Source organism: Arachis ipaensis, chromosome B1, assembly GCF_059453495.1.
Source record: "Arachis ipaensis isolate K30076 ecotype BB chromosome B1, ASM5945349v1, whole genome shotgun sequence".
In the NCBI taxonomy this organism is placed as follows: domain Eukaryota; kingdom Viridiplantae; phylum Streptophyta; class Magnoliopsida; order Fabales; family Fabaceae; genus Arachis; species Arachis ipaensis.
In genome coordinates, this window is record NC_142436.1 from 126,866,825 (window position 1) to 126,888,541 (window position 21,717).

The 21,717-nt window shown below is 39.6% G+C and overlaps 2 protein-coding genes, 2 long non-coding RNA genes and 1 other non-coding gene across 5 annotated transcripts; 3 read left to right on the top strand and 2 right to left on the bottom strand.

Moving 5' to 3' along the window:
- Positions 1–419: 419 nt before the first annotated feature.
- LOC148578297 (uncharacterized) lies at positions 420–1,991 on the bottom strand. The gene is made up of 4 exons (XR_015902651.1): positions 1,903–1,991; positions 1,610–1,700; positions 1,267–1,322; positions 420–442 (listed from the first exon to the last, which is right to left on the bottom strand). It is a non-coding gene; the product is annotated as an uncharacterized LOC148578297 (long non-coding RNA).
- Positions 1,992–2,408: 417 nt separating this feature from the next.
- Positions 2,409–2,749, bottom strand: LOC148578298 (uncharacterized). The gene is made up of 3 exons (XR_015902400.1): positions 2,673–2,749; positions 2,526–2,585; positions 2,409–2,438 (listed from the first exon to the last, which is right to left on the bottom strand). It is a non-coding gene; the product is annotated as an uncharacterized LOC148578298 (long non-coding RNA).
- Positions 2,750–6,207: 3,458 nt separating this feature from the next.
- On the top strand, positions 6,208–9,128 carry LOC148578299 (uncharacterized). The gene is made up of 2 exons (XM_088503000.1): positions 6,208–7,434; positions 7,668–9,128. The coding sequence occupies exons 1-2, from the start codon at positions 6,208–6,210 to the stop codon at positions 9,126–9,128; spliced, it is 2,688 nt and encodes an 895-aa protein (XP_088359126.1).
- A 99-nt stretch (positions 9,129–9,227) lies between these two features.
- LOC148578300 (uncharacterized) lies at positions 9,228–10,133 on the top strand. The gene is made up of 2 exons (XM_088503001.1): positions 9,228–9,419; positions 9,735–10,133. The coding sequence occupies exons 1-2, from the start codon at positions 9,228–9,230 to the stop codon at positions 10,131–10,133; spliced, it is 591 nt and encodes a 196-aa protein (XP_088359127.1).
- A 9,408-nt stretch (positions 10,134–19,541) lies between these two features.
- LOC148578301 (small nucleolar RNA R71) lies at positions 19,542–19,649 on the top strand. The gene has a single exon (XR_015904671.1). It is a non-coding gene; the product is annotated as a small nucleolar RNA R71 (small nucleolar RNA).
- The last annotated feature ends 2,068 nt before the right edge of the window (positions 19,650–21,717 follow it).

Genomic DNA, 21,717 nt, shown 5'->3' on the forward strand with positions numbered 1-21,717 from the left:
TTTTACTTTTTCTAATTACAAAATAAACTTGTTTTCATACAAAATAAATATAAATTTAATACAAATTTTTATCTAATTTATATTCGAATATTTATAATATTTCAAAAAATAAACAAATTCATCGTATTATCAAACTAAAAGAAAAGTACTATAAACAAGCAAGTCAATATAATTCAAAATATAAACAAAATGTATTGATCATCAACTATAATTCCTAGTATATTGTTCAACCATGCTAAAACTATCAGCTATAGTCTTCAGTGTCATCTTCATCCTCATCATCATCATAGTCCTCATCCGAAGACATTGAGGGTGGCGGTGGTGGCAGTGGTAGTGGAACTGCACTAGAATAGGTGGAGGTGGTTGAAATAGCGGCTGCGGCAGTGGTGCGAGAACTTCTATGACCCTTGACACCTTTACCCTTGACCCGAGGAGCCATGACCTACATATATATTAAAAGACTATTATGCACAAAACTCAAAAGGTTGATAGAATACAATTGACAGCAAAATATTAAGCATAGAGAGGGTGCAGAGCATAGATACACTTGTTTAGAGAGGGTGCAGAGCAGATGGATGGGTACATAAATCAAGCAAACAAAAAAGAGAATCAAGCAAACCCACTTCATAATTGATCAGCAATCTACCAATCTGCTGCTTATCAAGTTAGACAGATTTTTTTTTGCAGGCCTATAGTGTGTAAAATATTATATTTTCCCATTAAAGATGTAAACATAATCATTTTGATAAGATATCATAAGTTAGAAAAAACTTAATCACATGCTAGTTTAGACCAAAAGTGTAGTTATTTAAATATCAAATAACAAATAACAAATAACTTAGAGCTTGGATTAAAATTCAAACCTGATAACAAATAACAGTTATCTTGGCAGTAAAAATATCAAATACAAGTAAAAGAAGACAGTATCATGAATTATATGCCACAGATTAAGGCATCAAATACATCCATTAAAAATGATTCTAAAATGGGATAGATTCATATTTTGTTCTATTAATGGATTTTAAATTAGCCATGGAAAAATCCAGAACTGGGATTAGAGTAATTAAGATTAGGAAGAGGATTAATAACTGGGGTAGTGAGTAAAGGATGCAGAAGAAATTGTTTTTACAGAAGAAAATCTAGAACAGTTGAGTAATGGTCAGTTTGCATGGAGGAGTAGTACTAGAAAGGATGCAGATTTGGAGTTGAAGCAGCAGAGAGCACGCGGGGCACACAGAGAGTGAGAGAGTGAGAGAAGGGGCTCACCTCATTCGTGCACTGCTACCCTTTACCTTCCCAATGAATTTCCTTCACTACTGCCACTACAACAAAGAGAGAGATTCAATCTTCAAACCAAACTATAAGAAAGAGATTAAAAACAATAAGAAAGAATATGAAGCTTCCTAAATTTCAGAAAAGGGACAAGAGTTATGCTTTTACGTATATCTTGATCTTCTTCTCGACAACAATATCTAAGTTAACGATTAAGTTACATGACAACTAAGACATACAAATTAAGAACAATATATGTAAAGAACAATATATATATGCCTATGCTGGGGAAATTTATTTTTTAAAGAAAATACAACATAAATGATAGGAGACAAACCTCAAACTTCTTTGTTGAGCTTTGATGTCTCTCAATAATGCTATTTTCATGTAGTCAAATCCTTCTTCATCAACCAAATATCCCCTTGAATCTGAAAATGATTTTTAAGAACATTGCATATGGCATCAAAAGATCAGGTAACATAAGGGAACTCAATCCCAACAATTTTGATACGAGTACTTCTAATCTTAATCTCATGATGAATATGAAAGATAAAATCTGACATGAAAAATGCACAATAACATCATGCTGTAGGATTCCTATATTTGTAACTCATAGCAAATCAAAATTACCTGAGACTGTGATAGGAAGGGCACCATAAGCAATCAGTTTCTCCAAAACGTGCATTGCAATCTTTCCAGAACCACTCACAACACATCTAACCAAAATAGAAGAAGAGTATCCCCAAATGCAAGAATCATGAACATGTAAAACGAATCTAATTAGCGAAAAATTTACTAGTATATAATTGGTTGAAATAGCAGACAAACAATTAGTAAATGAAATTGATATACATGCAAATGGGAACATTCTAGTTTATAATATAAAGGGAGTATTAAATTCAAAGTCTTCATTCTTTGAACCACTAGAATCTTAATAGCTAGAAATAACGGTTAGAAGGTAGCACAAATGATACATGAGCCGACAACAGCAATCTTTATATGTAAGAAAAAACAGGTAAGGCTAGTTACATATTATACATAGTCAAGCAAATATTACCAGGCCATAACCAGTAGCTTCAGTTCGAAGACTGGCTCCAGACCAAAATATCCTTGGTCCTGTAAAACTTCCCTGCATAACCAACGCCAATCTCCTCTGATGGAAGGTCCTAGCAAGCAACCATTACAACAAAAATAAGATGCAGAAGAGGCTTCAAAATTAAATAGTATAAAGGATCTTATATATTTTCAATTACCTTGTCAGGACCCAAGTACCGATACATCTCACTCATGAAACTTTGACAAAATCGCATGATCTGCCAACTTATTTAAGTTACACTAAGAAATTATACAAGCAGGTGAAAAAAAAAAGGAAGGGGCGGGGGAATAAGTAGGAAAGTCACCTCATTATCACTTTTTCCTTTTGGATCAAAATCACTTCCACCTGCTGCTCCTCCCAATTTGTAAGGCGATAATGCATTCTTTAAAGTCTGCAACGAAGGGAGTAGCTATGTTGTTTACACAGTGGCTCAACAGATAAGCAGCTCAGAGTCTAGACTTTTATCTCTTTTGATAATTGAACATTTGAACCTCAGCATTTATTAATAACAAAGCTTGCCAATATACAGGACCAAGTAAGTTTCTTTATGATTAGTACTCGAATTTAAACTAACTAAACTTGCCAATATACAGGACCAAGTAAATAATTGGCAATTATAACACAACTAAAAATAGGGATCATCTAGAAATCCATAGGGGAAAGAAAATGCCAAATGAATTATAACCTGTATTAAAGCAAAACCTAAGTAACAATGCTTCTGTCACTGCTTCCAATTTTCACTTCAGAGTCTCTTAGGACAGAAAAAGCATACTCAATGCCCATGGTTGGTAACTAGTTTTACTTAAGACCCCCCATGTTTTAATATCTTCAAAATAAAGAAAGTGAAAAAACAACCATAATTCGGGGAAAAAAACACTTTCTCTTGAATTTTAATTGATGCTGCCCAGTTCAGTGCATGATTCTCAACAAACATGAAAGATATTTTTCAGTGATGTTACCTTCTCATTGATATTCCTGGCAAGCTCAAGTGCCTTTGTGTAAGCTTCACCAGCAAGAACACAGTAGTTGGCAAGCCCTGCAGTAAATGGAACGATACACAATGTGTTATGTGTTCAAAGATATTCTTATACCTCCAAATTAGTTAGAGTTTATTAAACAATGATAAATATGGTGGGAACTAATCAGCGTACCTAGAGCCTCAACTTCTCTGCCGTAAACCCTTCGACCGATCAATATAAGATCCTTTGCTATTGCCTTACTGATCAATCGAGGTAGTCTTCTTGTTGCACCAGCCCTGTCCAAATAATAATTCTATTAAGGCATTTCATTTTACATCATATGTTGATAATTGAGCTGTTGGTACACTCGTTTGAACTTGCATCAGCAGGAGAAATAAGTTGTTCTCCAAGCCAAAGCATTAAAAACATATGATGATAACCAAATCAAACAATCATTGAAAAAAGTAAAAGAAAAAAGATTCAAATTCAAATCAAGCAAATCAAGCTCAACATTTAATGTTCTTTAGTAGTGTTAATCATTTACAGTGACAATATAATTATACAGTTATGCTCACAACAAATTCAATTATGCACAATAAAAATAAACACTTTGATCTAGACTTGCATTTCAATCACCATTAGTTTTCCTTACCAGACCTCTCTCCTTCACTAATTTTCCTAGGAATTCTGTTAGAACCATCATCATTCTGTTAGAGTTTCAGTTACTCAGTTAGTGATATATTTATTACTACCACTCTGACCTAATAACACCACTCAGATTGCACAAGAGAGCAAAGCACTTTTCTTGGAAGCGAGATGTTCATTTCATTCAACGTGAAAATAAAAAAGGAGCTAAAGTGGATTGTTGAATGTATTACCCCAGAAGAATTCAGACGCTCCTCCCAAGCTTTAAAAACTGACTTAACACTTCCTGGTCTTGCCTCATTCAAAGCAGATACCTGAAAAATGATTTTATGTTTTTAACAGAATCATTGGAAGAATCAGAGGAATTTTTTACGACTCCCAATTAATAATTGCTTTGAAAGACACATAAACCATGAAACCATATAAGCACACATAAACACACCTAAGCATGATCAAAATGAACAGCAAAACCCAGCTAGGCATTTTGTCAAGCACTAACTGTGCATTACACTTTCAATGTGATTCACTCAGTAATAAGCATACATATACTCCAAATCCAACAGTGGAGAAAAAGGAGCTGTTCACAACACTAGAGAAAAATAGCATTTACTCACCGGTGGCGAGGAAGAAGGGCAGTGGCAGAAACACAACGGCGACACAGAGAGAGAAGGAGAGCGCTCGAACAGAGAAGACGGCCAACGAGCTTCCAAACGACGGCGAGGGAGCTTCCAATCACGGTAACACAGCTTCCTACGACGGCGACAGATCTTCTACGGTGGCGGTGGAGGCTGTGTCTGTGTAGGGGCTGCGGTGGCTGCGCCGCTGCGGGGCTGCGAGGTTGTGGGGGTTGCGGGGAGCTGCGAGGGCTGATGCGGGGGCTGCGTGGCTGCAGTGGCGGCAGAGTCTGCGGTGGCTGTGGGCGGCGGGCTGCAGGGCAAAGAGTTCGAAGGATGTGGGCAAAGAGTTCAAATAGAGTGTGAATGGAGTGTGAATGGGAGGTGATAAAATTAGGGTTTTCAATATTTTCGACGGATTTAATTTAAATTACAGACGGATTTTCTGTCTGTAATAATTTAATAAAACGTGCATTTTGTCTACTTAATTACAGACGGAAAATCCGTCTGTAAATTCGTCTGTAATCATTCCACGAAAAAAAAATTAATTTTCCGACAGAATTATAGACGGATTTTCTTTTCCGTCTGTAATTTATGCTAATTTATTTTTTTTTGTTTTCTGACAAGAAAATCCCTCTGAAATTTCGTCTGTATTTCAGTGGGATAAAATCTGTCGGAAATATCCGTCTGTAATAATTAGTTTTCTAGTAGTGAACGCTAGTAAATGTGAAGAGAATGGAAGCAAAGGAAAAGGCAACGCAGACCTACTAAGTGTCGACCCACCAAAGGAGAAACTGACATTGGACAACCCATTCTCCGAAGAGATCACCAATTACCAGATGCCAAAACATTTCACACTACCTTCCTCACTCAAGCCGTATAGGGGGATTGGTGACCCCCGGGCTCATATTAAGAAATTTCAATCTATGATGTTCTTTAATGGCCCTAATAACGAACCTGTTCTTTGCAGAGCTTTCCCTACTTACCTTGACGGCGCTGCTCTACTTTGGTTTTTAAAATTACCTGCAGGATCAATCTCTTCCTTTGAGGAATTGGCAAAATCTTTCATAGACTACTTCGCTGCAGCACGGATATATGTACACGGATCGGACTACCTCGGCACCATCCGCCAAGGTCCCCAGGAAAGCTTGAAAGACTACCTGACCAGATTTGCAGAAGCAACAATGGAGATACCCGACCTGGATCCCGCTGTCCACCTGCATGCCCTGAAAGCCGGACTCAGACCTGGAAAATTCAGAGAAACAATCGTGGTAACTAAGCCAAAGACACTCGAAGAATTTCGAGAAAGGGCAGCAGGACAGATGAAGATTGAAGAGCTCCGTGAAGCCGAAAGAACAGAGAGAAAACAACTAAACAGAGAGGATGACAGAGCCACAAGGTCGGCAAATATCAAAGACTCCAGAAAGCCCTTCAGACTGACCCTAAAATTTGACAATTACACCGAATTCAACACAAAGAGGAAAAGATAATTAAAGAAATCCTCAGTGCTAAGATCATAAAACCTCCAGCAAGGGCAGGAAACTACCAAGATCAGCGCTTCATCGACAAAAGCAAACACTGCACTTTCCATCAGAAGTATGGACATACAACTGATGAGTGCATGATAGCTAAAGATCTACTAGAAAGACTAGCTTGGCAAGGCCTCCTCGACAAATACATCAAAGGGAGAAAGCACAAAGAGGGTAACAAGGACCGAGAAGAGCGTCATCAAGCTCCGGGGCATAAGGAGGACAACAAATGGTCGAACAACGCTCCACCCAAAAGCATCATAAACTGCATATCCGGAAGATTCGCCAGGGGAGGCGAGACAACGTCGGCGCGAAAACGAAGCTACCACGCAATGTTGGCATTCGAAGGTACAACACCACAAAACACCAAAAGTGCGCCCGACCTCAATATCACTTTTAGCCAGGAAGATATATGCTCGGCGGCACCAAACCTGGATGACCCAGTGGTAATTTCCATCCAAACAGGCGAATTACTGGTAAGAAAAGTCATTTTGGACTCAGGTAGCAGTGCAGATGTTCTTTTTTACTCTACTTTCCTAAAAATGAAATTATCAGAAAAACTCATGCAACCTTCATCTGGAGAACTGGTAGGATTCTCTGGAGAAAGGGTCCCAATTAAAGGATACATATGGTTAAAGACAATGATGGGAGAGGGCTCATTGTCACGAACCATTGATATGCAATATCTGGTAGTTGACTGCCCAAGCCCTTACAATATCATTCTCGGAAGACCTGCTCTGAACATGTTCAGGGCAGTAGTATCCACTTTTTATCTATGTGTTAAATTTCAGGCACAGGACGGTAGAATAGCTACACTCCACTCAAATCGCCAACAAGCTCGGCAGTGCTATAACGCAAGCCTGAAAAGGTCGATCGCAAGACATGAGTTCCAACAAGAGGTCAAAGCAATTCATAGCACAAACGAGGTATTGTCCCTAGCAGAGCTTGACCCCAGAGAAGACACCCAAGAAAGACCTCAGCCAGCGGACGAGCTCATGAAGGTCCCGCTGACGTCGAAACCGGAGCATGTCACATACATCAGTCAGGCACTACAAGGAAAAGAAAGATCGGAGCTCATAAAAGTACTACAAGACAATGCTGACTTATTTGCCTGGACCCCAGTAGACATGCCAGGTATAGACCCAAACATCATCTGCCACAAGCTCGCCACGGACAGAACCAGCCGACCCATAGCTCAAAAGAAAAGGAATCTTGGAGCCGAAAAGTCAAAGGCAACCCTAGAAGAAACTGGAAAACTTCTTAAAGCTAATTTCATCAGAGAAATTAGATTCACCACATGGCTCTTGAACGTGGTAATGGTAAGAAAAAACTCAGGTAAATGGCGCATGTGCGTCGACTTTACAGATTTAAATAAGGCATGCCCTAAAGATGCTTATCCTTTACCTTGCATTGATAAACTCGTAGATAATGCATCATGTTTCAAAAGCTTGAGCTTCATGGATGCATACTCTGGCTACAACCAGATCCTTATGCATCCAGAAGACCAAAGCAAAACAGCATTTATAACCGAGCATGGAAATTTTTGTTATAGAGTAATGCCATTTGGCCTAAAGAATGCAGGCGCAACCTACCAACGACTGATGGACAAAGTTTTCCGCCATCAAATAGGTCGGAACATGGAATCTATGTGGACGATATGGTCGCCAAAACTACACGGGAAAAATCACACTGCGATGACCTCAAGGAGGTATTCGAACAAATCCGAGCAAACAACATGAGACTCAACCCCGAGAAATGTGCCTTCGGGGTACAAGGAGGCAAATTCCTTGGATTCATGTTGACCTCACGAGGAATTGAAGCAAACCCTGAGAAATGTGAGGCAATACTTAACATGGCGAGCCTTAAAACAATAAAAGAAGTACAACAACTAGCAGGAAAGGTAGCGGCACTATCTCGGTTCTTGCCAACAGCATCAAGCCGATCATATCATTTCTTCCAAACAATATCAAAGAATAAAAGGTTTCCATGGACAAAAGAATGCGAGAAAGCGTTCACCGAACTCAAAACCATTCTATCATCACCACCCGTGCTGCAAAGACCGGAAGTCGGTAAACCTTTATACTTATACATATCTGTTTCTAATTATTCTATAAGATCAGCTCTGGTCATTGAGACAGGAAAAACACAACAACCGGTGTACTTCGTCAGTAGAGTCATGCAATCAACGGAACAAAAATATCTGAGGATAGAACAGCTAGCTTTAGCACTCGTGATAACGGCAAGAAGACTAAGGCATTATTTCCAAAGTCACACAATAATAGTAAGGACAAACCAACCACTAAGACAAATACTAACAAAACCAGAACTGGCCGGACGTCTGATCAAGTGGTCCATCGAGCTCTCGGAATTCGATATCCAATTTCAACCAAGATCGGCATTAAAAGCACAGATCCTTGCAGACTTCGTCTCAGAACTAACCCAGGACGAGCACAATAAATTTTGGGAATTACACGTCGACGGGGCGTCCAGCCGAGGAGGAAGCGGAGCTGGGATAATCCTTAAAGAAGGGGACAAAGTGGTGGCCGAGCAATCCCTCCAGTTCCACTTCCCGGAAAGCAACAATCAGGCCGAATATGAGGCCCTCATAGCGGGACTTAAGCTCGCCCTAAATTTCCAAGCAAAAAGCCTGACAGCACACTGTGATTCCCTCTTAGTGGTGCAACAAATCCGAGGAGAATTTCAGGTAAAAGATCCCTTGCTAGAGCGATACTGGCTCATAGCAAAGGATCTCATCTCAAAGTTCAGCTCATTTATTATTCTACATGTATATAGAGAAAAGAATGTTAGAGCAGACATATTATCCAAACTTGCCGCCACAAGGGCGGACACACAAACATCGGCATTATCACAACTAACACTTAAAAAACCCAGCATTGAACTATTATCTATAACAAGCATTAACCACCTCCGAGACTGGAGAACACATTTCCTTGAGTACATCAATGCAGGTATCATTCCCAGACACGAGCTCAACCCGCAACACTTCAGATGAAAAGCAAGCCTCTACACAAACATAGCTGGAGAACTATACAAGCGCGGTTTTTCACAACCATTGCTAAAATTCCTAAACAAAGATGAGGCACAAGAGGTGATGGACGAAGTCCATGAGGGAGTTTGTGGGAACCACATCGGAGGTCAGGCCCTCGCCGCAAAGATCGTCCAAACAGGATATTATTGGCCGACCATGAAAAGAGATTGCATAACAAAGGTCAAGACATGTGACAAATGTCAAAAGCATGCAGCCATCTCTACAAAACCGGCCGAAGCATTGCACAGCATGGAGGTAAGCTGGCCCTTACACAGATAGGGGCTCGACATTCTCGGCCCATTTTCAATAGCTCCAGGTCAGGTAAAATTTCTTTTAGTATCAATAGACTATTTCTCAAAATGGATAGAAGCACAACCTCTAACAAAAATAACAGCCGAAAAGGTACGATCTTTCATATGGAAAAATATCATATGCCGATTTGGAATACCAAAAGAAATAATATCAGACAATGGTAGACAATTTACTGATAATAATCTCGGCTCATTTCTAAAAAATTTTAATATACACAACCATTTTAGCTCGGTCGAACACCCACAAACCAATGGGCAGGCCGAAGCTGCAGACCGAGTTATATTGCAGGCAATAAAGAAAAAGCTCGATAATGCAAAAGGGGAATGGGCGGAGCTAATACCAGAAGTATTATGGAGTTACAACACCACAATACAAACAACAATGGGCGAAACACCCTTCAAGCTAGTCTATGGGTCGGAAGCTTTAATCCCGGTAGAGGTCGGAGTCCCCACACTAAGAGCCGACCTATATGACGAACAACACAATATAAATGCAAGAAATGCCGAGCTTGATCTCACAGAAGAGGACCGAGAAATTGCCACCATTAAACAAAGAGCTCAGAAACAACTGGCAGAAAGAAGGCACAATAAAAAAGTGATGCCAAGGGCATTCGAGGAGGGCGACTTAGTCCTCAGACGAACAGAAGAAGCCAGATGACCTCCCTCCCATGGAAAGCTCGCTGTAAACTGGGAGGGACCATTCCGAGTATCCAGAGTGCTCGAAATGGGGCTTACCAGCTACAAACGTTACAAGGAAAACCAATTTCAGGGAATTGGAACATCTCTTCACTAAAGTTGTACAGATCATAAAATTGCACATTTTTGCGAATGAAGGTACTCTTTTTCCCCCTTAAGGATTTTTTTATCCCAAAATGGGTTTTTACCTAAGGAGGGTTTTAATGAGGCCGGACGCCCAAATCAAACAAATGCAACTGATTATTTGTTCGCCTATCTTACACTACTGTTTAATACACCATTTTATCACAATAACTATATCATCAAAGTGACCTAACCACGGTCAACGCATAACTTAATTCCAAACAAGAACCAAGTATTCACAAAATGTCAAACCGACCATAACTCGGCCACAAACAAAACAAGTCATCATTACAAACAAAACATGTCCAAACATATAAACAAAAAAAAAACAACTCAAGGAGGAGGGTCGTTCTCGTCATGGTCCTCCACTGTGCCATCCACCACCAACTTCCCATCAATAACGACCTTTGTCGCGTCCATCCGAGCACAATCAAAATTAGGTGCCAAAGCGGAAATCTGACTAACAGCCCGATCGAAACCAGAGGCAAACATTTCCATACCCAACTCCTCTAATTCGTGAACTCAGGAAGTCAGCTGACCTTTAGCCAAGTTACTATCTTCGATGTCGGATTGGAGGAGCCGAATTTGATCCCTGAGACGATTAACCTCGTCCTTAGACAACTTCAGCTTCAATGTCACATCCGCAAAAGCCTCGTCCTTCTCCTTCAAATCCTTCTCCATTACAGTATCTTTATCCTTCAACAACTTCTCCAGCTCGGCAGCTTTCCCCGCACTTGCCTGCTGTTCAGCTCCGATCAATTTGGTAGTACGACCAATGCACATCAAGCGTGAAGCAACAATCTATCAATAGCAACACAAGAACACATAAACAACGGCAGTATCACAAGAAGGCAAAAAGAAACAGAATAAATAAACACAAAAACTAACCTGAATAAACTTTCCCATTCCCTCCATTCCAATACGGCGAGTCATGAGCATATCGCCAGGGTATTGAGAAACCCTATCAGAGAGCTTGGCTATGGGGAACTGGTCACTCCATAGAAAATGAGTGCTCGTCCCTGGTATGAACCCATGAAGTCGCCTTTGCCGATCAAATGCAGACCTAGCACCTCTAGCAATATCCTTATCACATTCGGAAATGACCTCCAAAGACTGATCCGTTTCATCTCTCTTTCTCTTAGGTGACAATGCGGGATGGGCAGTAGATTGAGCCGCCTCGCCACCACCATCCTTGAGAACCCCAGAAACCCCAGCATCCTTCTCCTTTTTCTTTTTCAAAAAAGATTGGAATCGAGAGGGATCGAGAAGAGGAGCTCGCCCACCTGAAAAAGGAAGAACAGTCAAATAAACAAAATAAATACACAACAGACAGTACATCAGCCATCATTACCTATGTAAGCTTTCAAACTCTCACTATCACCTGCATCATGCAGACGAAGAAGGTCGGGGATCGATAAACACACCCCATCAGCAAAACACTCAATCAGAAACTCTAGAAGGCAGTCTTCATCCTCACTTCGCTCGGTAGCCTCAAAGATCTGACATGGCTCGGAACATCAGTACAAGGGAAACCTTTCTATGAGCTCGTCATCCAGATAAAATGGATACTCGGCCTCCAACGACCGGACCTTAACAAACAAATATTTAAAGTTTTTGAAGGAAGACTTATAAAGCAAGAAGAGGGAACGACCGGGGAAATTACTAAGACAAACCCACAACCCTTTCCTAACCCCTTTAGACTGAAACAGCAAGAAGAATAGAGAAAGGGAACAAGGAAACGACAAGAAATCCATTAAGCACTGGAAAGCACGAAGGAAAGCCCATGAATTTGGGTGTAGTTGAGAAGGCGCACAGTTTAGTTGGGTCAACAAGTCACACTCGAATGCAGAAAAAGGTAACTTCACACCTAACTCCGTAAAACAGGGAGTATACATGTAAAAATATTCCCAATCCCCCCTCCTCTCGCAAACCCTATCATCAGTTGAACAGGGAAGCAACTGCACACCCACACTAGAACCCTCTCTCATAACTTTCAAACTTTCTAGTTCACGCATAGATGTCGAATCAACATACGAAGAAGAACGAGTTTTCACATCATCATTAACCCAATGATATGGGTTATCTTTCTTCTCTTCAACAGCCACCTTTTTCTCTTTATCTTTCACCATAACAAAAGTAAAAAAAAAACAGTAAAGTGGGAGAGAAAATACTAACCTCTACAGTTCATGGTCCAAGATAAAATCAGAAAGACTGTGAGGTAACAGAGCGTCAGTTCCCAAAACAAAAACCAAATAATATCACCAAGCCCACTAACGTAGTGGGTAAACCAAGTGACAACCGTAAATGCCTCGAAAAAACCAAAGAGATTCATTAAACATGACGCGCCAAACAAGATAGAAAACTCTTGACTTCCCTTGACTCCAAAGACCAAACATGGGCCCAGCAACCAACAAACCAACCCAAACAAAACCCAGCTGATCAAAGCTTGCTTGTCACCAAAGACATGGAGACAAAACAAGCATGGGGGCTTGGTATGTGAAATTGTTACTCTGAGGTTGTAAAATTTGTTGTTCATTCTCTCCCTGGCAATGGCGCCAACAAACTGGTGCACAATACCATGGTCCAAACATAACTTCACAACTTCGCACAACTAACCAGCAAGTGCACTGGGTCGTCCAAGTAATAAAACCTTACGTGAGTAAGGGTCGATCCCACGGAGATTGTCGGTATGAAGCAAGCTATGGTCACCTTGTAAATCTCAGTCAGGCGGATATCAAATGGTTATGGAGTTTTTCGAATAATAATAATAAATAAATAGAAAATAAAGATAGAAATACTTATGTAATTCATTGGTGAGAATTTCAGATAAGCATATAGAGATGCTTTCGTTCTTTTGAACTTCTGCTTTCCTGCTGTCTTCATCCAATCAGTCCTACTCCTTTCCATGGCAAACTTTATGTAAGGGCATCACCGTCGTCAATGGCTACATCTCATCCTCTCTGTGAAAATGGTCCGATGCGCTGTCATTGCATGGCTAATCATCTGGAGGCATCACCGTTGTCAATGGCTACATCCCATCCTCTCTGTGAAAATGGTCCGATGCACTGTCACTGCATGGCTAATCATCTGGAGGTTCTCGATCATACTGGAATAGGATTTACTATCCTTTTGCGTCTGTCACTACGCCCAGCACTCGCGAGTTTGAAGTTTGTCACAGTCATTCAATCCCTGAATCCTACTCGGAATACCACAGACAAGGTTTAGACTTTCCGGATTCTCATGAATGCCGCCATCAATCTAGCTTATACCACGAAGATTCTGATTAAGAGATCCAAGAGATAATCATCCAATCTAAGGTGGAACGGAAGTGGTTGTCAGGCACGCGTTCGTATGGGAATGATGATGATTGTTACGTTCATCACATTCATATTGAATTGCGAATGAATATCTTAGAAGCAGAATAAGTTGAGTTGAATAGAGAAACAGTAGTACTTTGCATTAATTCGTGAGGAACAGCAGAGCTCCACACCTTAATCTATGGAGTGTAGAAACTCTACCGTTGAAAATACATAAGTGAAAGGTCCAGGCATGGCCGAATGGCCAGCCCCAAACATGATCAATATGATCTAAAGATGAACTAAAAATCATAAGATGATCCGAAGATTAGTAAAAAGTTCTATTTATACTAAACTAGTTACTAGGGTTTATAGAAGTAAGTAATTGATGCATAAATCCACTTCCGGGGCCCACTTGGTGTGTGCTTGGGCTGAGCTTGAATGTTACACGTGCAGAGGCTCTTTCTGGAGTTGAACGCCAGGTTGTAACGTGTTTCTGGCATTCAACTCTGGTTCGTGACGTGTTTCTGGCGTTTAACTCCAGACTGTAGCATAGAACTGGCGTTCAACGCCCTTTTGCGTCATCTAAACTCGACCAAAGTATGGACTATTATATATTTCTGGAAAGCTCTGGATGTCTACTTTCCAACGCAATTGAAAGCGCGCCATTTTGAGTTCTGTAGCTCCAGAAAATCTACTTTGAGTGTAGGGAGGTCAGAATCCAACAGCATCGGCAGTCCTTCTTCAACCTCTGAATCTGATTTTTGCTCAAGTCTCTCAATTTCAGCCAGAAAATACCTAAAATCACAGAAAAACACACAAACTCATACTAAAGTCCAGAAATGTGAATTTAACATAAAAACTAATAAAAATATCCCTAAAAGTAACTAGATCCTACTAAAAACATACTAAAAACAATGCCAAAAAGTGTATAAATTATCCGCTCATCAGAACACCAAACTTAAATTGTTGCTTGTCCCCAAGCAACTGAAAATCAAATAGGATAAAAAGAAGAGAATATACTATAAATTTCAAACTATTAATGAAACATAGCTCCAATCAGATGAGCGGGACTTGTAGCTTTTTGCCTCTTGAATAGTTTTGGCATCTCACTTTATCCATTGAAGTTCAGAATGATTGGCATCTATAGGAACTCAGAGTTCAGATAGTGTTAGTGATTCTCCTAGTTCAGTATGTTGATTCTTGAACACGGCTACTTTATGAGTCTTGGCCGTGACCCTAAGCACTTTGTTTCCCAGTATTACCACCGGATACATAAATGCCACAGACACATAACTGGGTGAACCTTTTCAGATTGTGACTCAGCTTTGCTAAAGTCCCTAATTAGAGGTGTCCAGGGTTCTTAAGCACACTCTTCTTTTGCTTTGGACCTTGACTTTAACCGCTCAGTCTCAAGTTTTCATTTGACACCTTCACGCCACAAGCACATGGTTAGGGACAGCTTGGTTTAGCCGCTTAGGCCAAGATTTTATTCCTTTAGGCCCTCCTATTCACTGATGCTCAAAGCCTTGGGATCCTTTTTATTTACTCTTGCCTTTTGGTTTCAAGGTTTATTGGCTTTTTGCTCTTGCCTCTTGGTTTTAAGAGCTTTTGGCTTTTTCTGCTTGTTTTTTCTTTTTCTTTTCTCTTTTTTTTCGCCATTTTTTTTCTGCAGGCTTTTGTATTCACTGCTTTTTCTTGCTTCAAGAATCATTTTTATGATTTTTCAGATTATCAAATAACATGTCTCCTATTCATCATTCTTTCAAGAGCCAACATATTTAACATTCTAAAACATCAACTTCAAAAGACATATGCACAGTTCAAGCATTCATTCAGAAAACAAAAAGTATTGTCTCCACATCAAAATAATTAAACTAAGTTCAAGGATAAATTCAAAACTCATGTACTTCTTGTTCTTTTGTAATTAAAACATTTTTTCATTTAAGAGAGGTGATGGATTCATATTCACTACTTTAAGGCATAGACACTTAGACACTAATGATCATGTAATAAGACACAAACATAAATGAACATAAAGCTTAAAAATCGAAAAACAGTAAAATTTAAGAACAAGGAATGAGTCCACCTTAGTGATGGTGGCGTTTTCTTCTTGAGGAACCAATGATGTCCTTGAGCTCTTCTATGTCTCTTCCTTGTCTTTGTTGCTCCTCCCTCATAGCTCTTTGATCTTCTCTAATTTCATGGAGGATGATGGAGTGCTCTTGGTGTTCCACCCTTAGTTGTCCCATGTTGGAACTTAGTTCTCCTAGGGAGGTGTTGATTTGCTCCCAAAAATTCTATGGAGGAAAGTGCATCCCTTGAGGTATCTCAGGGATTTCTTGATGATGAGCTTCCTCACGTGTTTCTTGAGCTCCATGAGTGGGCTCTCTTGTTTGCTCCATCCTTTTCTTAGTAATGGGCTTCTCTTCCTCAATGGGAATGTCTCCTTCTATGAAAGCTCTAGCTGAGTAACATAGATGGCAAATAAGATGAGGGAAAGCTAGCCTTGCCAAGGGGGAGGGTTTTTCGGCTATTTTGTAGAGTTCAAGGGAGATGACTTCCTGAACTTCTACTTCCTCTCCAATCATGATGCTATGAATCATGATGGCTCGATCCACAGTAACTTCAGATTGGTTGCTAGTGGGAATGATGGAGCGTTGGATGAACTCCAACCATCCTCTAGCCACAGGCTTAAGGTCCAGTCTTCTAAGTTGAACCGGTTTGCCTTTTGAGTCAATCTTCCATTGAGCTCCTTCCACACATATGTCCATGAGGACTTGGTCCAACCTTTGATCAAAGTTGACCCTTCTAGTGTAGGGGCGTGCATCTCCTTGCATCATAGGCAAGTTAAATGCCACCCTCACATTTTCCGGACTAAAATCTAAGTATTTCCCCCGAACCATGGTGAGATAATTCTTTGGGTTCGGGTTCTTACTTTGATCATGGTTCCTAGTGATCCATGCATTAGCATAGAACTCTTGAACCATTAGAATTCTGACTTGTTGGATGGGTTTTGTTAGAACTTCCCAACCTCTTCTTTGGATTTCATGTTGGATTTCCGGATACTCATTTCTCTTGAGTTTGAAAGGGACCTCGGGGATCACATTCTTCTTGGCCACAACATCATAGAAGTGGTCTTGATGGGCTTTGGAGATGGATCTTTCCATCTCCCATGACTCGGAGGTGGAAGCTTTTGTCTTCCTTTTCCCTTTTCTAGAGGATTCTCCGGTCTTAGGTGCCATGGTAATGGAAAAACAAAAAGCTTTATGCGTTTACCACACCAAACTTAGAATATTGCTCACCCTCGAGCAAGAAAAGAAAGAATAGATGAAGAAGAAGAAGAAATGGAGGAGAGGGAGAGAGAGATGTGTTTCGGCCAAGAAGAGGAGGAGGGGGTTGTGTTGTGTGAAATTGAAGAAGAATGGAGGGGTTTATATAGTGAAGGGAGAGGGGTTAGTTTCGGCTATTTAGGGTGGGTTTGGGTGGGAAAGTGATTTTGAATTTTGAAGGTAGGTGGGGTGTATGAAGTAGGTTTATGGGGAAGAGTGGGTGGATGTGAGTGGTGAATAGGTAATAGGGAAGAGAGCTTGAGGTGATTGGTGAAGGGTTTTGGGGAAGGGTGTTTATTGGGAAGAGAGGATGAACATTTAGAAGAGGGAAGAATATGAGTGGAGGTAGGTGGGGATCTTGTGGGGTCCACAGATGCTGAGATGATCCTGTGGGGACCACAGATGCTGAGGTGTCAAGGAATTGCATCCCTGCACCAATTAGGCATGTAAAATGCCTTTGCATGCAATTCTGACGTTTAAACGCCGAATTGATGCTTGTTCTGGGCGTTCAGTGCCCAGATGCAGCATGTTTCTGGCGTTGAACGCCAGTTCTATGCTTGTTTCTGGCGTTCAGTGCCAGCTTTCCTCAGTGTGCATTCCTGGCGTCTGAACGCCAGGATGCTGCTTGTTTTGGGCGTTCAACGCCAGATCCATGCTCTGTTCTGGCATTGAACGCCAGCCAGATGCTCCTTACTGGCGTTTAAACGCCAGTAAGCCCTTCCTCCAGGGTGTGATTTTTCTTCTGCTGTTTTTGATTCTGTTTTTGATTTTTTATTTATTTTATGACTCCACATGATCATGAACCTAATAAAACATGAAAGAACAATAAAATAAAATTAAAATTAGATAAATAAAAATTGGGTTACCTCCCAACAAGCGCTTCTTTAATGTCAATAGCTTGACAGTGGGCTCTCATGGAGCCTCACAGATGTTTAGAGTATTGTTGAGACTCCCCAACACCAAACTTAGAGTTTGGATATGGGAGTTCAACACCAAACTTAGAGTTTGGTTGTGGCCTCCCAACACCAAACTTAGAGTTTGACTGTGGGGGCTCTGGTTGACTCTGTTTTGAGAGAAGCTTATTGTGCCTCTTTTCCATGTTTACAGAAGGATGTCCTTGAGTTTTAAACTCAAGGGAGTCCTCATTCAATTGAAGGACTAGTTCACCTCTGTTAACATCAATCACAGCTCTTGCTGTGGCTAGGAAGGGTCTTCCAAGGATGATGGATTCATCCTCATCCTTCCCAGTATCTAGGATTATGAAATCAGCAGAGATGTAAAGGCCTTCAACCTAACCTTTACTAATATGTCCTCTACTTGTTCATAAGCCTATTTTCTGGAATTGTCTGCCATCTCTAATGAGATTTTAGCAGCTTGTACCTCAAAGATTCCCAGTTTTTCCATTACAGAGAGTGGCATGAGGTTTATCCCTGACCCAAGGTCACATAGAGCCTTCTCAAAGGTCATGGTGCCTATCGTGAAAGGTATTAGGAACTTTCCAGGATCTTGCTTCTTCTGAGGCAATCTCAGTTGATCCAATGCATTTAGTTCATTGGTGAACAGGGGAGGTTCATCTCCCCAAGTCTCACTACCAAATAAATTGGCATTCAGCTTCATGATTGCACCAAGGAACTTGGCAACTTGCTCTTCAGTAACATCCTCATTCTCTTCAGAAGAAGAATACTCATCAGAGCTCATGAAGGGCGTAAGGAGGTTTAATGGAATCTCTATGGTCTCTAGATGAGTCTCAGATTCCTTTGGTTCCTCAGAGGGAAACTCCTTGTTGATCACTGGACGTCCCAGGAGGTCTTCCTCCTTGGGATTCACGTTCTCAACCTCCCTTACAGGTTCGGCCATGGTAATTAATTCAATGGCCTTGCACTCTCCTTTTGGATTCTCTTCTGTATTGCTTGGGAGAGTACTAGGAGGGGTTTTAGTGATTCTTTTACTCAGCTGGCCCACTTGTGCTTCCAAATTTCTAATGGAGGACCTTGTTTCATTCATGAAACTCATAGTGGCCTTAGATAGATCAGAGACTAAATTTGCTAAGTTAGATGGATTCTGCTCAGAATTCTCTGTCTATTGCTGAGTGGATGATGGAAAAGGCTTGCTATTGCTAAACCTGTTTCTTCCACCATTATTAAAGCCTTGTTGAGGCTTTTGTTGATCCTTCCATGAGAGATTTGGGTGATTTCTCCATGAGGGATTATAGGTGTTTCCATAAGTTTCACCCATATAATTCACCTTTGCTATTGCAGGGTTCTCAGGATCATCAGCTTCTTCTTTAGAAGATGGCTCTTGAGTACTATTGGATGCAGCTTGCATTCCATTCAGACTCTGAGAAATCATATTGACTTGCTGAGTCAATATTTTATTCTGGGCCAATATGGCATTCAGAGTATCAATTTCAAGAACTCCCTTCTTCTGAGGCGTCCCTTTACTCACAGGATTCCTCTCAGAAGTGTACATGAACTGGTTATTAGCAACCATGTCAATGAGTTCTTGAGCTTCTGCAGGCATTTTCTTTAGGTGAATGGATCCACCTATAGAAGTATCCAATGACATCTTAGCTAATTCAGACAGACCATCATAGAATATATTCAGGATGGTCCATTCTGAAAGCATATCAGAAGGACACTTTTTGGTCAGTTGCTTGTATCTCTCCCAAGCTTCATAGAGGGATTCACCTTCCTTTTGTCTGAAGGTTTGAACATCTACTCTAAGCTTACTCAGCTTTTGAGGAGGAAAGAACTTGGCTAAGAAAGCTGTGACCAGCTTATCCCAAGAGTTCAGGCTATCTTTGGGTTGAGAGTCTAACCACACTCTAGCTCTATCTCTCACAGCAAAAGGGAAAAGCATGAGCCTGTAGACTTCAGGATCTACTCCATTAGTCTTAACAGTATCACAGATCTGCAAGAATTCAGTTAAGAACTGAAAGGGATCTTTAGATGGAAGTCCATGAAACTTGCAGTTTTGTTGCATCAGAGAAACTAATTGAGGTTTCAGCTCAAAATTGTTTACTCCAATGGTAGGGATGGAGATGCTTCTTCCATGTAAATTGGAATTAGGTGCAGTAAAGTCACCAAGCATCCTCCTTGCATTATTGTTATTTTTGGCTGCCATATCCTCTTCTTGTTCGAAAATTTCTGTAAGGTTATCTCTGGATTGTTGTATTTTAGCTTCTCTTAGTTTCCTCTTCAGAGTCCTTTCAGGTTCAGGGTCTGCTTCAACAAGAATGTTCTTGTCCTTGCTCCTACTCATATGAAAAAGAAGGAACAGAAAAATAATAATAATAGGGATCCCTTTTACCCAGGTATAGAGGTTCCCCTGTGTGAGTAGAAGAAGAAAAGAATGTAATGTAAAGAAGGGAAGAAGAGAAAATTCGAACACAGATGGAAGAGGTGGTTCGAATTTGGGTGAGATGAAGTGTCAGTAGATGAATAAATAAATAGAAGAGGATGAGAGAGAGAAGAGAATTTTCGAAAATAATTTTTGAAAAGGAGTTAATGATTTTCGAGAATTAAAGGAGAATTAAAATTAAAATTGAAATTTAAACAATTAATTAATTAAAAAGAATTTTTTGAAAAAGAGGGAGGTATTTTCGAAAATTAGAGAGGGATAGTTAGTTAGGTAGTTTTGAAAAAGATAAAAAACAAATAAAAAGTCAATTAGTTAGTTGAAAAAGATTTGAAATTCAATTTTGAAAAGATAAGACGATAAGAAGTTAGAAAAGATATTTTTTTAAAATCAAATTTTTGAAAAAGATAGAATCAAAAGATATTTTTGAAAAGATATGATTGAAATTAGTTTTGAAAAAGATTTGATTTTTAAAATCACAATTAATGACTTGATTCACAAGAAATCACCAGATATGATTCTAGAACTTAAAGTTTTGAATCTTTCTTAACAAGTAAGTAACAAACTTGAAATTTTTGAATCAAAACATTAATTGTTGAAGATATTTTCGAAAATATGATATACAATTAAGAAAAAGATTTTTGAAAAATATTTTTTTTTAAATTTTTGAAAATGACTAAGAAAAATGAAAAAGATATGATTTTTGAAAAAGATTTTGAAAAAGATAAGATTTTTAAATTGAAAATTTGATTTGACTCATAAAAACAACTAGATTTTAAAAATTTTTGAAAAAGTCAATCCAAATTTTCGAATTTATGAGAAGAAAAAGGGGAAGAAAATTTTTTTGATTTTTTTTTTAATTTTTAATGATGAAAGAGAAAAACATGAAAAAGACTCAATGCATGAAAATTTTGGATCAAAACATGTGATGCATGCAAGAACACTATGAATGTCAAGATGAACACCAAGAACACTTTGAAGATCATGATGAACATCAAGAACATATTTTTGAAAAATTTTTTATGCAAAGAAAACATGCAAGACACCAAACATAGAAATTTTTAATATTTAGACACTAAGAATTCAAGAATGCATATGAAAAACACCATACAACACAAAACAATATAACATGAAGATCAATCAAGAAGGTTTATCAAGAACAACTTGAAGATCATGATGAATGCAATGCATGAATGCAATTTTCGAAAAAATGCAAGATGAGTATGCAATTGACACCAAACTTAAAATTTGACTCAAGACTCAAACAAGAAACACAAAATATTTTTGATTTTTATGATTTTATTAATTTTTTTGGATTTTTGTATATTATTTTCGAAAAACATATAGGAAAAAGAAAATAAGAAATTCAAAAATTTTTATAAGAATTCCAGGAATCTTTCAATGTTGGCCTAAAGCTCCAATCAAGGGGTTGGACATG

What these genes read in the sequence shown, in the direction of transcription:
- LOC148578299 (XM_088503000.1), top strand. Translation starts at nt 6,208, where the DNA reads ATGATAGCTAAAGATCTACTAGAAAGACTAGCTTGGCAAGGCCTCCTC. An exon ending in GGCTCTTGAACGTGGTAATG is followed by an intron (nt 7,435 to 7,667) that starts GTAAGAAAAAAC and finishes TTTTTGTTATAG; the next exon opens with AGTAATGCCATTTGGCCTAA.
- LOC148578300 (XM_088503001.1), top strand. Translation starts at nt 9,228, where the DNA reads ATGGACGAAGTCCATGAGGGAGTTTGTGGGAACCACATCGGAGGTCAG. An exon ending in AAGCATTGCACAGCATGGAG is followed by an intron (nt 9,420 to 9,734) that starts GTAAGCTGGCCC and finishes ACCAATGGGCAG; the next exon opens with GCCGAAGCTGCAGACCGAGT.